This window comes from Dendropsophus ebraccatus, chromosome 6 (assembly GCF_027789765.1).
Source record: "Dendropsophus ebraccatus isolate aDenEbr1 chromosome 6, aDenEbr1.pat, whole genome shotgun sequence".
In the NCBI taxonomy this organism is placed as follows: domain Eukaryota; kingdom Metazoa; phylum Chordata; class Amphibia; order Anura; family Hylidae; genus Dendropsophus; species Dendropsophus ebraccatus.
Window position 1 is genome coordinate 124,233,443 of NC_091459.1, and position 17,089 is coordinate 124,250,531.

At 47.5% G+C, this 17,089-nt stretch overlaps 1 protein-coding gene across 4 annotated transcripts in view; it reads right to left on the bottom strand.

Moving 5' to 3' along the window:
• CD2AP (CD2 associated protein) overlaps positions 1-17,089 on the bottom strand; it is a 62,339-nt gene that overhangs the window by 31,554 nt on the left and 13,696 nt on the right. For 2 of the 4 annotated variants that reach the window (XM_069975829.1, XM_069975828.1), the window contains exon 2: positions 9,138-9,298. In XM_069975829.1, coding sequence (XP_069831930.1) covers positions 9,138-9,298 — 161 coding nt within the window. Of the gene's footprint in view, positions 1-2,890; positions 2,954-3,223; positions 3,337-9,137; positions 9,299-17,089 lie in introns of those variants that run through there. The other 2 variants (XM_069975831.1, XM_069975830.1) reach the window with 2 other exon arrangements.

Here is a 17,089-nt window from a genome sequence, read left to right on the forward strand (position 1 = left end):
CTACCAACCTGCCAAAATTATCGTAATGCAATCCGCCCAATGCAGTAACCTCAATAGCTGAAAAGAGATCACGTGACCATTTCTCTTTACCACAGTGTCACAATGTGTTCTCTGTGGATGGTCACACAGATGTGACTGGTATTGTGGCAGCACTAGGAGATCTAGCTATACCTTGCTGCTCAACTTTTTTTCCAACATGAAATGAATGCAGGAAATAACAGGGACACAGCAGTTATCTAGTCATGACTAGGGATGCACGATGCACCGATATTCCGGGCATTAATACGGTTCGGTACCAGGATTTCCTGGTATCAATACTTTACATGGCCGGCAGCTAGCTGAGCGCCAGCCATGTTCTCTGTGCGCCCCCTGCCCCCTAGAGTCACCTCGGCTGACAGCCTACCCTCCGCTCCTGACGGCGCCAAATTCAAATAGCCGGCACTTAGCGATAGCTTGTGCCGGCTACTTTACTGTGTACATGCCGCTGTCACACTGACAGCGGCATATAACCCCTCCAGAAATGATCCTGCGGGCAGCAGTCATTTAAGCAGGGAATGTCCATACGCCGCCTGATCACCCCCGCCCCCGGCGGCGGGTCGCACGACGTGATGAGTTGATCCAGAGTGATGCTCAGTTTAGAAGCGTCTCGCTGTGCTGCGGCAGGGCTGTGGAGACCCCGGACTGTACAGAGTATAGGCCGCCCAGTATGCCTGTCAGTGTCTTCTCACTGGAGGATGAGACACTGCACGTCAAAGTCCAGGGGCTGAGTCCTAGCGAGCCGGTGACGCTGAGGGCCGTGGTGGTGCATGAGCAGGGCTGCCTTTTTGACTCCTGTGCTCACTTCAAGGCTGACAGGTGCGGCACTGTAGACTTGCAGAGGGTTGTGGTTTGAGGCACTCCTGAAGACAAACGGGCTAGGGGCCTGGCAAATTAATGTTTCTGGTACGTCCTGGTAAATTCCGCCCCTCGCCAACAAGCTCCTCCCCCGGAGCCCACCGCAGGTGGGATACTGACTCTCCATGCCAAGTTGGCACAATGCAGCCTTCTATCTACCTCCTGTCTATCTACCTAATCTAATTTTTCTTTCTCTCTCTCTCTGTGCAGTCTGTATACACTGTGGCAATCTACTTCATGCACTGCCACACTATATACAGGCACTGGCACCTCTGCTTGCCTTCTAGGATTTTTTTTTGGTAAAATAAAAAGATTTAAAAAGAGATTGTCCTTAATGTTATTTAAAAACACTGCATAACTACTGCCCCCAACATACCCCAAGAGCTGAAACAGTGCATAACTACTGCCCCCAACATACCCCAAGAGCTGAAACAGTGCATAACTACTGCCCCCAACATACCCCAAGAGCTGAAACAGTGCATAACTACTGCCCCCAACATACCACAAGAGCTGAAACAGTGCATAACTACTGCCCCCAACATACCCCAAGAGCTGAAACAGTGCATAACTACTGCCCCCAACATACCCCAAGAGCTGAAACAGTGCATAACTACTGCCCCAGCATACCCCAACAGCTGAAACAGTGCATAACTACTGCCCCTAGCATACCCCAACAGCTGAAACAGTGCATAACTACTGCCCCCAACATACCCCAAGAGCTGAAACAGTGCATAACTACTGCCCCAGCATACCCCAACAGCTGAAACTGTGCATAACTACTGCCCCAGCATACCCCAACAGCTGAAACAGTGCATAACTACTGCCCCTAGCATACCCCAACAGCTTAAACAGTGCAGAACTACTGCCCCCAACATACCCCAAGAGCTGAAACAGTGCATAACTACTACCCCTAGCATACCCCAACAGCTGAAACAGTGACAGTTTATAACTACTGCCCCCAGCATATCCCAACAGCTGAAACAGTGCATAACTACTACCCCTAGCATACCCCAACATCTAAAACAGTGACAGTTTATAACTACTGCCCCCAGCATACCCCAACAGCTGAAACAGTGACAGTTTATAACTACTGCCCCCAGCATACCCCAACAGCTGAAACAGTGCATAACTACTGCCCCAGCATACCCCAACAGCTTAAACAGTGCATAACTACTGCCCCCAGCATACCCCAACAGCTGAAACAGTGACAGTTTATAACTACTGCCCCAGCATACCCCAACAGCTAAAACAGTGCATAACTACTGCCCCCAGCATACCCCAACAGCTAAAACAGTGCATAATTACTGCCCCCAGCATACCCTGATAGCTGAAGTGTTATTGTCTATAAAATGATTACAAACAGAATAATCGCAAAAAAGTCAAAATTTGCTGCTTTTTAGTGAAATCACATCCCAGAAAAAAAATTCAGTGATGAAAAGGTCACATATATAACGGTCGAGGGGGGCAGGCATGCATTATATTTCTATAGTTGTGTTTTTCTTGTTTTTTAATTCTTTATTAAGTATCGAATTGGTATTGAGTATCGAAATAAAAAAAGTTGGTATCGGTATCGAACTCAAAATTCTGGTATTGTGACATCACTAGTCATGACATAGCCGAGCGTGTCCCTCACCGGGTCTTATTGCAACATCGTGAGCTGGTGTCACTCAGGAGTACAAGGTATGCTACAGGTTTAAAGGGAAGGTCCAGTCCATACAATCTTATAGAGAGGGCGGTTTCCACTACTCTAGACCTTCCCTTTAAGTAACCAGCAGCTGAAGGTCCCTAGACCCCCTGTTATTGATAAGAAGCAGGGTAACACTTCACCAGCTGATCTTATGGGCTGCAGCAGCCGGACCCCCTCCAACTACTAAGCAGCTCAAAATTTACAATCAAATCCAGCTCTGCTACATCTGTGTACCAAGCAATCCAGTAGGAAATATTAGATCAAGGAACACAGGGCACAGTGCTGAGCACACAGGGTACTGCTCCTTACCATTACATTACACAGCGCTCCCAGCATGTGTCACCTCCAGTCGCACAATCCCATCTCCAGCCTCGTCTTCTGCCGTCTATATACCTATCCCAGCCTTGTCCTGTATATACACCTATCCCAGCCTTGTCCTGTATATACACCTATCCCAGCCTTGTCCTGTATATACACACACCTATCCCAGCCTTGTCCTGTATATACACACCTATCCCAGCCTTGTCCTGTATATACACACCTATCCCAGCCTTGTCCTGTATATACACACCTATCCCAGCCTTGTCCTGTGCCATCTATATACCTATACCAGAGAAGACAACAACAAGCGGCAGCACTCACCGGCTCCAGAGACATGCTGCTCGGTCCGCACACGCCCTGGAGAGCGCGCCGCCTGGGGGAGGGGACACAGGACAGGACTTGTCAGGTCCCGGGAAGTCGCTCACCTGCTCCTATACAAACACTGATCACCAGTCCATGTGAATCTAGCTCGGCCCCAGCAGCTCAGCCTATCAGGCTCTGCTGGGAGGTGTAGTCCTACACTGGTTGATGAGGTTTTGCCGTCAGCAGATAAAGACGCTGGAAAGTCCAAAGTTCTCCAAGTTTCTAATCGGCTTGGTTTCAATTTCTAGATCTTCTATGACTGAAGTGGAAGGAAACTTCTCGTCTCCTGTTTGCAACAGTGTATCAGTGCAGGCAAAATGTACCCAAATAATCTAATAATCCTATGATTTCCTGTGGCAAAACTACAACTCCCAGCATGCCCTGACAGCCGAAGGCTGTCAGGGCATGCTGGGAGTTGTAGTTTTGCCACTGTTTGGAGACCACAGGGACCACAGGACTCCTCAGGTTGTAAGCAGTATTACAATTCAGCTCCATTCACTTTAATAGAACAGAGCTGTAATACCACACCCAAACTGAGGACAGGCGTAGCGCTGTTTCTGGAAGAGTGCAGCCATGTTTTTCTAAGCCTGGATAAACCCTTTAAATGTAAAATAAAGCATGGTGGGCTTAAGGGGTGGAGGTGGAATTTTTTTTACCTCAGGCTACCATTATACAATGCATATAAAAATCTGCCAGGTGTGTATGTATGTATGTATGTATGTATGTATGTATGTATGTATGTATGTATGTATGTATGTATATATATATATATATATATATATATATATATATATATATATATATATATATATATATATATATATATATATAATTTATATTACACACACATATATGAATATACAAGGCTACCACCGAGTTTGCTTAGAGTGTGTCATCTATCCGTCTGGACGGTCGCCATCCGCAGTGACGTTCCCAGAGTCACCTGCACAGGATCACACGACTTGGGAGTAGTCAGGGTGTGGCAGGGACGGGATCTCCTTGCAGTACATAGACTGTGTGTGGTCTGTATGAAGACGCAGGTGATCTGGTGAGGAGGAGGGGGCAGCTTCCCACCGGGCGGGCGGGTGGCCAGGAGCTGACAGGAACCTTCTCATACTTATCTGATCAACTATTCCAACAATGCAGAGCTCTTCCTGTGCTACCTCACCGGGCTGCATCCTGCGCTGGGGATCACATTACACACAGTGCAGCCGGCTGTCCCCTAAGGGCCCTGATCCACCGGACGATTATCGTTCAGATTATCGTTAAATCGTTCAAATCTAAACGATAATCGTTCGGTTGAAATGCAGTGAACGATTAACGACCGAACGAGAAATCGTTGATCGCTTTATAAGACCTGGACCTATTTTTATCGTTGCTTGTTCGCAAAACGTTTGCATTGAATAAGATGTCGTTCGGTGGTTTGCAGTAGATACGAACGCAATAGCGAAGAAAAAACGATCGCAAATACGATCATAAGTAACGATCTTGTTCCATGGAAATGAGTGAACGTTTTCAGGTCTTTCGCAATAGCGGTCGTTTGAGATCGTTAATCGTTCACGATTATGCGAAGGATAATCGTCCGGTGGAATAGGGCCCCAAGTCTGAGGTTACAGCAACCCAGCACACTGCTCCCTTATAATCAGTCAGGGGGCGCTATGGTGTGCGATCACAGAGAGTAGGGGAGACTGAACACAATGAGCACATCCCCATCACTACCCGAGACTGCCAAGGATGGAGGCATTATTCCCTCCACTACTTCAGACCGCCAGGGATGGTGCCATTATTCCCTCCACTATACCCCATATCACCAGGGAAGATGGCAATATTCCCCTAAAGCTACTGCTGTCCAGGTATGACAGGAATTTGCAACAGCTGGATGAAGGTAAGTCTGACACCCCCTGACTTGGGCCGGGTCTCCTAGTGATAATACTTCTCTTCTAGCAGCTTCATCACTGGGACAGGAGTATCACAAGCCATATGAACGCCCACACTATACCAGGCCTGTGTTCTGGTAGTCGGCATGTGATACTATGAGTGCAGCATGTGACACATGAGGAATCACAGAGCTTTATTCCAAACTTTGGCTGTCCCCCCCACCTCTCAGCCTCCCCCATCCTTATCATCTAGGACATGTATCAGTGATGTGCACCCTGAGGCCCGCCTGCTGTTAAGTAACTACAACTCCCAGCTGGCAGAGCATGTTGGGTGTTGTAGTTCGCCAACAGTTACATAACCCAATGGTAGAAATAAACCTTATTGTCAGATAGTCTTCTCATGTATTGTACTCTGCCCCCGAAGTAATCAATCGGTCTGTATAATGTTAATAAGAAATAAAAGCCAAGACTATAATCTGTCAGCATGTGACTGGAGACATCTGGGCGACACATTTCCCTGCTGGAAGCATATACCAGCGCCGTCCCGGCAGCCCCTCCAAAATTCCAGAGGATTATCAAGACTGAATATGGCAAAAACACTGATCGGCCTAAGAGACTAGCGGAGTCTACCTGCTGACTCTCCACAATTGCCCCCAAAGGATAAATGATTGCCAACCAACAAATAGGCTCCCATATTAACAGCGGGCGCGACTTGCCAACAACCTAATAGTTTCCAATGTGCTTCCCATACCATAAAACAATAACAGAACACATACTCACCTCCCCTGCTCCCCCCATACTGCAGCTCTCAGATCTCCCATTGACGCTCCTGCTTCTTCCAATGACGTCTTGCTCCCCTCCTCAGCCAATCGCAGAGAGAAGGGGAGGTGATGTTATTGGAGGATGTTAGCGCAGCACAGGAGAGAGGACCAGAAGATTTCAGAGCTACAGTGTGGTGAGAGCAGGGATGGAGAGTATGTGGTATTTTTTTTTATAGTCCAGGCGATTTTAAGAAACTTATTGGGTTTATTAGCTGAAAAATGCATTTTTATCATGAAAAAGCAGTTTGAAGCCTTCCCCCCTGTCTTTTGGAGAGGGGAGCGGTGGACGGAGAGGAGGCACCAAAACAGGATAACAAAGAGTTAATTCACAGCTACATCACCGGGCTATCTCCTCTGAAGTCAGCACTGACCTCTCTGACCTCTAATTAGGCTTTCACACAGGTCCCGCTGTGTAATCCTTTGGTCTCTGCTGGCGACTAATCTCCCTCCTCCCCCTCCCCTCTCCATAGGTTACACAGGGCCCGACTGATGTAAAAGAGTTTAGATTTCCTGATAATGAGCAGTGATTGAGAGAGAGAGGGGGGGGCTGGGGAAAGTCTTTTTGAGTGCAGATACGGTGGTACCTCGGTTCTCAAACAATCGGTTCTGGAAGGCAACAATGTAAATCTAATATATTGGTTCTTACACTCTGTGGGTCAGGTGCAGAGCACCCGGCACACAGAGCGTAAAAACGCTCCACGTTTCCCGAAACAGTGAGTCAGGAGCGGGAGGCTATTTAAACTTGCCGCAGTGCTCCCGCTCCTCTCAGCTGCGGGGGCCACCCTGTAAAGAAGTGGGGAATCCCATCATGAGGGGAATCCCCGCTTCTTTACAGGGTGTCCTTTGCAGCTGAGAGGAGCAGGAGCACGGCGGCAAGTTTAAATAGCTGTCCGCTCCTGACTCTCACTGCGGGGACAGGCTGTAAAGAAGCCGGCCTGCCGGCCCGGAGCACTTACTATACGCTTACCCAGCTGGTACACTTCTATAGCCTGCGCCGCACCAGTGCTGTTGCGCACCCGCTCACCACCTTTTTGCTCCCGCTGCTCCCCACCGCCTCTGCAGACTCTCCTTCACCCTAGAGAGGCGGTGGGGAGCAGCAGAAGCAAGAAGCTAAGAAGCTGGTGAGCGGGGGCGTTGCAGGCTATAGAAGAGTACCGGCTGGGTAAGCGTATAGGAAGTGCTCTGGGCCGGCGGGAGGATGTGGAGACACAGGTCAGTGCGGCCGCCGTCTTTACAGGGCGTCCCCGCAGTGAGAGGCAGGAGTTCAGTATAAACATCAGCTGACAGTTATCCCCCTGATTTTGTTTGGATACCGAGCAATGTTCGAGTACTGAGCAAAACATCAGGGGGGAATTTAGTTTGAATACCGAATTGTTTGAACTCCGAGGTGTTCGGGAACTGAGGTATTACTGTATTTGCCTAATAAACCCAATTACAAAGTTTATTAAAATCACCTGTAGTATCGATTTCTGCAAAAAAATAAAAATAAATAAATAATAAAAATACAACAGTGACACTTTAGATAAAGGGAAAGGGAACCTGTCATATGTAAAACTGAAATTCCAAGACTTCATCAGCACGGGGCATACAGGGACGACATGGATAACTTTTCCAATCGCCGAAGTTACCATTTAGTGCATACGGCTCGTATGCAGACTCGTTTTTACATTTGACACTATTCATGCTCCTACAAGCGATGCAGAACTACAACTCCCATCATGCTCTGAGAGCATCTGCAACCATGTAGACATTGAATACCCTGAGTCTTGGCTGAAAAATTTCTCCAGGACTCCGTATACTGACCGGCCAGCAGTATCAGATTATTGCTAGTCTCACTCTGGCACCATGGACAATCACCTGATTATAATGGCTGCATCCATCACTGTGCAGCATAGCGCCACTGTTCTGGTGACCTGCTGTACTGGACACAGACACTGTACGCTGTACTGTACTGAGCTGTGACTGGTTATAAAGGGGAACACAGGCTCCTTCAGCTGATGGGAACCATAACCAATTTTTATATAATGGTATCAGAACAGAAAAACAAAATTTTATTCCTGAGAAAAAAATTACTCAGTCAGAATGACTGTATTATGTCTGGAGCCCAATGAGAGAGCTCCTATAGAGCAACACTTCTCAGACTTTTTGTACTCAAGGCTCTCCCAACAGAGCAAAGGGATGCCGGGGCCTCACCGCACTGACCAAGAGGATGCCGGGGCCTCACCGCACTGACCAAGAGGATGCCGGGGCCTCACCGCACTGACCAAGAGGATGCCGGGGCCTCACCGCACTGACCAAGAGGATGCCGGGGCCTCACCGCACTGACCAAGAGGATGCCGGGGCCTCACCGCACTGACCAAGAGGATGCCGGGGCCTCACCGCACTGACCAAGAGGATGCCCGCATCCTGATGTCCCGCTCATCCAATCAGTGGGTGCGGCGGGAAAGAGCGCTGATTGGCTGAGCGGGAAACCAGGAGCCTTAGGGTGAGTTCACACCTACCGGATCCGCAGATGATTTTTTTATGCTGCGAGTTTGCATCGAAATCAGCTGCGGATCCTGTACTGTGAAGCTCAATGGATCCACTGCCTGCATGGTACCTGGCCCCTTTAACTCCTGTGCCGCAGGGGCGGCGATCGGGCGTGCGGGGGTTTAAGGTGGCCGGGGCTGTAAGCTGCGGGCAGCCGGTGGCGGCGCAGGAGTTGAAGGGGCCCGGTCCCATGCAGGCAGCGGATCCGCTGCGTGTATGGGACCCATTGAGCATCACAGTACAGGATCCGCAGCTGATTTCGCTGCAAACTCGCAGCATGAAAATCAGCTGCGGATCCGGTAGGTGTGAACGCACCCTTAGAAGCAAGACGGAGCGTGGACAGGTAAAGTATTCACCGGTCGCTGTGGTGTAAGGGGGATGAAGCTTTACTTACTCGCAGCAAGATCAATGTAAACCCATAGAAAATAACAGTACCAGGAATCACAGAGCATTTTGCTGCGAGAGTGCGAACCCAGCCAAACCCTGAGATTGTTGCAGTCTGGGAAAGAACTGTGCAGCTTATAGTTACAGCGTTACAGGTTACAGCGGTCACTGCTCAGGATTACATGAAGACAATACCAGGACTGGTTACTGAGGGACACAATAGACCCTGGAGTGAATTCACGGCCAAGACGTTCTCCTTACCTTAACAAAGTTATCCGGGAAAGCCCCCCGCTTGCCATTGAGCTCCCCTTCCATCCAGCCCTCCTCATCCAGCCTCTTGACGTTCTTGATGATGTCCCCCACCCGCATGGTGAGCTCGTCCTCGTGTACCGCCTCATAGTCATATTCCACAACGTATTCAACTGGAAGAAAACAGAGAGAAGTGTTAGGACATTGGTGTAGCGGTATACATCCCGCGCTGTGTCACTGTGCAGCCCTGCATGTACATTTTATTTACCCACACTGACACCCAATAGGCGCGGGCATCTGCCCAAGTTTGACTAGTGAGGACTTCAATGTAACAGCATAGTCACAGCTCGACTAAAAAAAAAACAAAAAAAACCTCAAAAGTGGCAAATAGCCGACTATGTATGGGCAGCTGCCTCTCCGAGCACTGTTATGTCAGGATGCCATCTTGCCAATGTATCCCTGCCTTGGAAGGCACAAACATTGTGTGATCTCACCCTAAAAGCGCCTTTGCTGTACAGAATGGAACACTGTGAGCAGAGTCATCTCATCATTAGAAGGTAAGTGAGATATTGGCAGGATCCCTGTCCAGTCTGTCCTGTATATCGTTTAGTCTGCACCAAACACTCAATGAAATGACTATACGTACTGTACACACAACCAGTAACATCCCTCGCCGGCATCAGATAAAAGTGTATGTAATATGAAGCAATACTACTGGTATATGGCAATATATAACCTGCACCTCCCGCCATACATTATAGGTTATGTGCCATGTTACATTCGCTATGTATGGTCCATATCACAACCCTCCCACAGACATACTGGTGACCCCAAAACACAGAGCTGGCAGCCGATCACAGGCCCGACTCCTCTCTGCACACATCAAAGGCCCCGCCATAGGAAACCACTTCCTTTATTTCATCAGAAAGACTCAGAGAAAAATCTTACACATCAGCTGCACATTTTGTGTCTGGAAAATAGACTATAACACAAGCACTGCTGCCAATTGTGAGGCTGGAAATAGATGTGTAAATTACTCCTATTTGAAAATCTCCAGTCTTCCAGTACTTATCAGCTGCTGTATGTCCTGCAGGAAGTGGTGTATTCTTTCCAGTGTGACACAGTGCTCTCTGCTGTCACCCCTGTCCATGTCAGGAACTGTCCAGAGTAGTAGGAAATCCCCATAGAAAACCCCTCCTGCTCTGGACAGTTCCTGTCAGCTGGTCTGAGGCTTCAGAGATATGATGGTACTGAACCAACAAGGGTTAATCGCGGAGCCATACAAGGCAAGGTCGAAACTAGAAAAAAAAATTTCTTTGCCAGCATTCATCTTTTCTGCCATTTACACAATGTAAAAGTATGAGAAGTGAGGACGACTTCACTAAAAAAGACGCCGTAAACGTCTGTAACCTCTATGGAGCGGAGAGACGGGCAAAGCAATACGGTGCTCAGCGAGTTTCACTTCGTCCCATCCCAATATATAATCTGATGACTACGATGGTTTCATTTCCATGGCTAAAAATTATGTGAGTGCTGACAGCACGGAGGATGTGAGAACTGAGCAGGGAATGGGTGTCCTTGTGGTTGTGCTGAGTGTACACCAGCAGGGGGTGTACTACCAAATCATGTGATCCCCATATTTTCCCAGTTACCGTTTGGTGTATACAGCTCCTATGCAGACTAGTTTTTACATATCGCTATTGATGCTCCTCCAGCCGATGTAAAACTATAGTTCCCATCAGCCTCCCGCTGTCTAGGCATGATGGGAATTGTAGTTTTGCAACAGCTGGAGGGTCACAGGTTGGAGAACACTGTTCTGGACGCCTAAATCTTGCCCTGTAAATATGCAGACTATATAAAAAGTGAGCAAATACAGAACATAAAGATGAAACATGTTTCTAAACTAGGGGGATACACGTCGGCGGGGGGACATGTGCTGCCCATCTGGACTTCATGCACACAGTTACAACACAAGCTGTATAAAAATACACCAGTTTAAAAACCACTTAACTTCAGTGGAATTGAGCTGTAATACCACATCCGAACTGAGGACAGGAGTGGAGCTGTTTCTGGTAGAAAGTGGCCAATCGTTAAACAAGGGCTGCAGGGACATCGTTACCGATGTTCTTGCAGCCCTTGCTTAACTACTATTTTAGTGCTTGAAAAAGCACTATATTGTAATCCGTATTCTTCCTCTTCCGTTTCTTCTTCCAGCCATTCTTCTGCGAATATTAAATCCCGAACCGCTTTGCGCACAGACTCCGTTCAAACTGTGTTTCGAAGCCCTCGGCGGTGACAGGTGTGCTATCTATTTTGGGTTTCGATCGGATTTGTCGTTTTTAAGAAATTAAGACCCCTAATTTCCCATAGAAAATAATGGCCCATTGGAAATAATGGCCACACTGTAAACGCTCACAGCCAATCACAGCACATATGCAAATAGCTGAAATATAGCAGCCAATAGGAACTCTAAGATCATTTCATGCAAATGTATCACAACATTCACATAGTCACATGTCCACTATTGGCCAATAGAAGATGTAATATATGGAAGGTCCTTAAAGGGGTTTGCCGCCCTCAAAGGGGCGGGACCCATGGCACTCTTAAAGGGGCGGTTCCCAGGGTTAAAGTTTTTCTTAAAAGGAAGTCACTGTTAAAGGGGCGCTCTTTTCAAGCACTATGTATTTCCCTGGAAATGCAAATCTAGTTTTAGGGTGCCTTCACACATACCGACTCGCAGCAGAAAACTCCCTGCGAGTTTCTGCTACGAGCCAAGGTCCTGGAAGGCCCCTATCACTACATACAAGCAGTGGTCTGAAAGACCGCTGCATGTATGTAATGCAGCCGCCCCCTTAACCCCTTTGGCTCCCGCACCGCTGTCTCTATACATTACTTGGCTCTGGCTGCACGGGGTCCCGCTCTGCTGCCCAGCCAATCAGTGGCTAGGCAACACACCGATTGGCTGGGCGGCAGAGCAGGACCCCGGGACCCCGTGCAGCCAGAGCCAGGTAATGCATGGAGACAGCGGTGCGGGACCGGTGCAGGAGCCGAAGGGGTTAAGGGGGCGGCTGCATTACATACACGCAGCGGTCTTTCAGACCACTGCTTGTTTGTAGTGATAGGGGCCTTCCAGGACCTCGGCTCGTAGCAGAAACTCGCAGGGAGTTTTCTGCTGCGAGTCGGTATGTGTGAAGGCACCCTAAATGTGTTTTATTGCACTTTTTTCTGTTGCCGACTGTAACAATACACTAGTGCATGGTCTATGTCAGCATTATGCTGTCTCTGGCATGGCTGTGTAGAGGCATATGCATGGTAGGACAAGGGCCTTCAGAAGACCCCCGGGGTTACCATGGTTACCAGTCTGAAGCCGGGACCTCACCGCAAGACTTCTGATATCAGCTTCAGGAGATCAGCTGTAAAACTGACAGATCCCTATTCTGATCCCGGTGTAAAAAGATCAGAATAAGGCCCATAAGTAATCGCTGTAAAAAGCCACACCAGCGGTCACCAAGGAGTTAAAAGGATATGCCAGTGAATTGTTTTTCTTTTAAAAAACACTGGTACCAAAAGTTATACAGATTTGTAAATTACTTCTATTTACAAATTCCCAGTGTTCCAGTGCTTATCAGCTGCTGTATGTTCTGAAATAAATGCTTTATTCTCTCCAGTCTGACACAGTGCTCTCTGCTGCCACCTCTGTCCATGTCAGGAACTGTCCAAAACAAGAAAGGTTTTCTATGGGGGATTTGCTGTTGTCCACAGTTCCTAACATGGACAGAGGTGGCAGCAGAGAGCACTGTGTCAGACTGGAGCGAATACACCACTTTCTGCAGGACATACAGCAGCTGATAAGTACTGAAAGGCTTTCTGGAAACTCCAGACAGGTCACTCCATAACAGGGTGATGGTATGCAGGAGTCCAGCGAGACATGACTTTCAGGAACATATCAGTGACCTGCACAGATACAGCAATCCTTTCTAGTATAGTAAGAAGTGGCATCTTTATCCTCCTCACAGTGAGGAATTCCCCCAAACTCGCCCTTCTCTTTCCTGCTGACCGGGACACCCCGCTCCTCACACACCGGTGACCAACAGGCTTCTAAGAGTTTATTCAGGGAAGTACGGTAAGTAGCAGGGGACAATCCTGTAAACTGGTTCTCCGACCTCAGGTAGTATCGGGTGTGCACATAAATTAGAACTGTGGTGGGTATTTCCAGGAACAATCTGTATATGCAAAACAGGAGTCCGTGGAGCCTCAGTTGCGAGTCTCAGCGAGTTCAGTGATAACTGTGTTTTGTTGGTCGATTCGCTATTGCCCCAACTAGCCAGAATCCTACTCCACACTGACGAGGGGCAAAAACCCCGAAACGGCTGTCTGTGGATGGAAGCCTGCCTTTGCAAGCCCTTGTCATGATTGCAATACTCGCACCTTGAGTTAGACATTGACAAAAAGGGGCCACCCTGGTGTTTCCCTATTTATGTTCCAATACTCGCAACCGAGTGGGACTTAAGGGGCTATTTATCAGGGTGGTGTGGTGCTCTCCCCATCATGGAGGCACCCCGTGGCAACAGGCTAGTGATATCTGGCTATCCCGTGTTTTGAGACTCGCAACTGAGGCTCCACGGACTCCTGTTTTGCATATTAAAATTTTTGGGGGCATCAGTGGAGACTCTTGATTGAGTACTTCATTGGAATTTTTTTCACTGTTCTCCTTGAGTTCAGTGATAACTGTGTTTTGTCAGGAACAATCTGTAGTCATTATTTTATTATCATTTCACAATGACCAAGAACCACAATGGTACCCTGTATCTCACAGCTGTGTCATTATAATACAGATCAATTACTGCCAGGAAGGGGAGAACGTCCACAACAGCAAGAGAGGCCGGACTTTAGCGCATTTTAGGGCAATCCTAATTTCACCTTGTCTTATACCCCAGAGCTGCTCTCACTATTCTGCTGGTGGGGTCACTGTGTACATACATCACATCACTTATTCTGTACTGATCCTGAGTTGCATCCTGTATTATACTCCAGAGCTGCACTCACTATTCTGCTGGTGGGGTCACTGTGTATATACATCACATCACTTATTCTGTACTGATCCTGAGTTGCATCCTGTATTATACTCCAGAGCTGCACTCACTATTCTGCTGGTGGGGTCACTGTGTATATACATTACATTACTTATCCTGTACTGATCCTGAGTTACATCCTGTATTATACTCCAGAGCTACACTCACTATTCTGCTGGTGGGGTCACTGTGTATATACATTACTTATCCTGTACTGATCCTGAGTTACATCCTGTATTATACCCCAGAGCTGCACTCACTATTCTGCTGGTGGGATCACTGTGTACATACATTACTGATTCCTAAAGCTCCTGTATACAGGCTGTGTATGCCCATTATCTCCACATGAATGGCGGCTCCTTGTTATCACATGTCACAGTAACACAAGACTGAGGACACAATATCAGGATTATTTCCAGCACAGATCAACACAAAGTGAACAAATAAAACATCTGTGATACTGCAGGAAAAATACATCCAAACTATACTGTCTACTCTGCAAAAGTGTGTGTGCTTACTGCAGCTCCATCAAACAGGACCCTGCCTATCTAGTCTCCTTCAGCATAATAAGATTACAGCTCCAAACCCAGTACACTATTATTGCCTGGTTATCTAGTCTTCAGCAGCATAAGGCCATAGATAAAAAGCTCACTACGCTATTACTAGTGGTGTAGTCCTGCTTATCTAGTGTCCAGCAGCATAATAAAGATCACAGCTCACTATTGTTAGGGTGCGTTTACACAGACAGATCTGACAGAGAATTGAAGCCAAAGCCAGGAACAGATTACACAGAACAGGAGATAAAGAAAAGAAAAGAGATTTCTCCTCTTTCCAAATCCATTCCTGGCTTTGGTCTCAAAAATCTGTCCGATAAATCTGTGTAACTCCTACCTATCTAATCTTCAGCAGTATGTCATCATAGATGAAACCTTACTACACTATTGTTAGTGGTGTAGTCCTGATTATCTAGTCCCCAGCAGCATAATAAGATCAGAGTTCCACCCTTCTACTTCACTATTGTTAGTTGTATAGTTTAGCCTACCTGGTCTTCAGTAGTATCAAAGATCAGAGGTCAAAGGCCACTACAATATTTTTAGCGGAATAAACCTGTTTATCTTGTTTCCAGCAGCGTAATAGCATTGTCGTTCCGCCCCCGCTACACTATTTTTAGAGGTACAGTCCGGTCTAGTCTCCAGCAGCCTAAGACCCAGTATACTATTGTCAGTGGTGAAATCCTACCTATCTACTCTCCAGCAACATAGGGCCCTATTCAACCGGACGATAATCGTTCAGATTATCGGAAATCGTTCGAATCTAAACGATAATCGTTCGGTTGAAATGCAGTTAACGACTAACGACCGAACGAGAAATCGTTGATCGCTTTATAAGACCTGGACCTAGTTTTATCGTTACTCGTTCGCAAATCGTTCGCATTGAATAAGACGTCGTCCGCAGTAGATACGAACGCAATAGCGAAGAACAAACTATTGCAAATACGATCATAAGTAACAATTATCTTCCCATGGAAATGAGTGAACGTTTTCAGGTCTTTCGCAATAGCGGTCGTTTGAGATCGTTAATCGTTAACGATTATGCGAACAATAATCGTCCGGTGGAATAGGGCCCTTACCCACATATGTGGCAATATATCACTAACAGTGTAGTAGCGTTGTCATCTAGTCACCAGCAGCCCTTCATACCACAGGTAATGTATGTGGAGCAGGGCGCCACCCAGTGAAACCAATAACACATTGTAACCAGCTTACACTGAGCCAGTCCTGGCACTCAGTACAAAGGTGGTGGGCAATCATGGGCAGTGGTGGGCACAAGTCTCCCGCTCATCACTGGCCATATAGTATTCCTTGCTGTAATGCAGGTCATGCTTACAGTAAACAAAGCAGCCAATAATACCGCCATATAAGTCCTAGCATGGTCTGGATAGATGTTGTGACCTATGCACTGCACAATCCGGCAGGTGTGCTCACCTGCTCTACCCCTCCCCGCACTGTAACCACAGGCATGCTCAACTCCACCCGCAAAAGGTGTTTAGCAAACAGATCCTCACACCGTGACCTCACAGACCGCAGGAGAACAAGGAATCTATAGAAATACCTTATCGTCTCACCTCACTAATGTATCCGATAGGAGCTCAATGAGAAATCCGTAGGTGCACAGCGGGCAAGGCAGGGAAGAGAACCAAGATGGGGCACAGAGAATAAGGCACTGGGTGAGCGTTAAATCGGTAAACAGAAGAAAGCGGTGGGCAAGTTTTAGAGGGAAGAGGAGAACAAAGCACCAGGTAATCCTTATGGCAGACAAACAGTATGATGTAACAAGCTATACAGAGGATAAACTAGTGCAAACCACTGGAGAAGCCTAGAAGGGAAAACATTAGACAGCAGTGAGCGAGCCTCAATAAGAGCCAGAAGAGAGCAGTGAGCTTAAAGAACATATCCAGAAAAGAGCAATGAGCGAGCTTAGAATAAGTAACCAGAAGAGGGTTGTGAGCGAGCTTAGAGGGTACAACCAGAAGAGAGCAGTGAGCGAGCTTAGGGGGTACAACCAGAAGACAGCAGTGAGCAAGATTAGAGGGTACAACCAGAAGAGAGCAGTGAGCGAGCTTAGAGGATAAAACCAGAAGAGAGCAGTAAGCAAGCTTAGAAGGTACAACCAGAAGAGAGCAGTGAGCGAGCTTAGAGGGTACAACCAGAAGAGAGCAGTGAGCGAGCTTAGAGGGTACAACCAGAAGAGAGCAGTGAGCGAGCTTAGAGGATAAAACCAGAAGAGAGCAGCAAGCGAGCTTTGAGGGTACATCCAGAGGAGAGCAGTGAGCAAGCTTAGAGGGTATAACCAGAAGAGGGCAGTGAGCAAGCCTAGAGGGTACAACCAGAA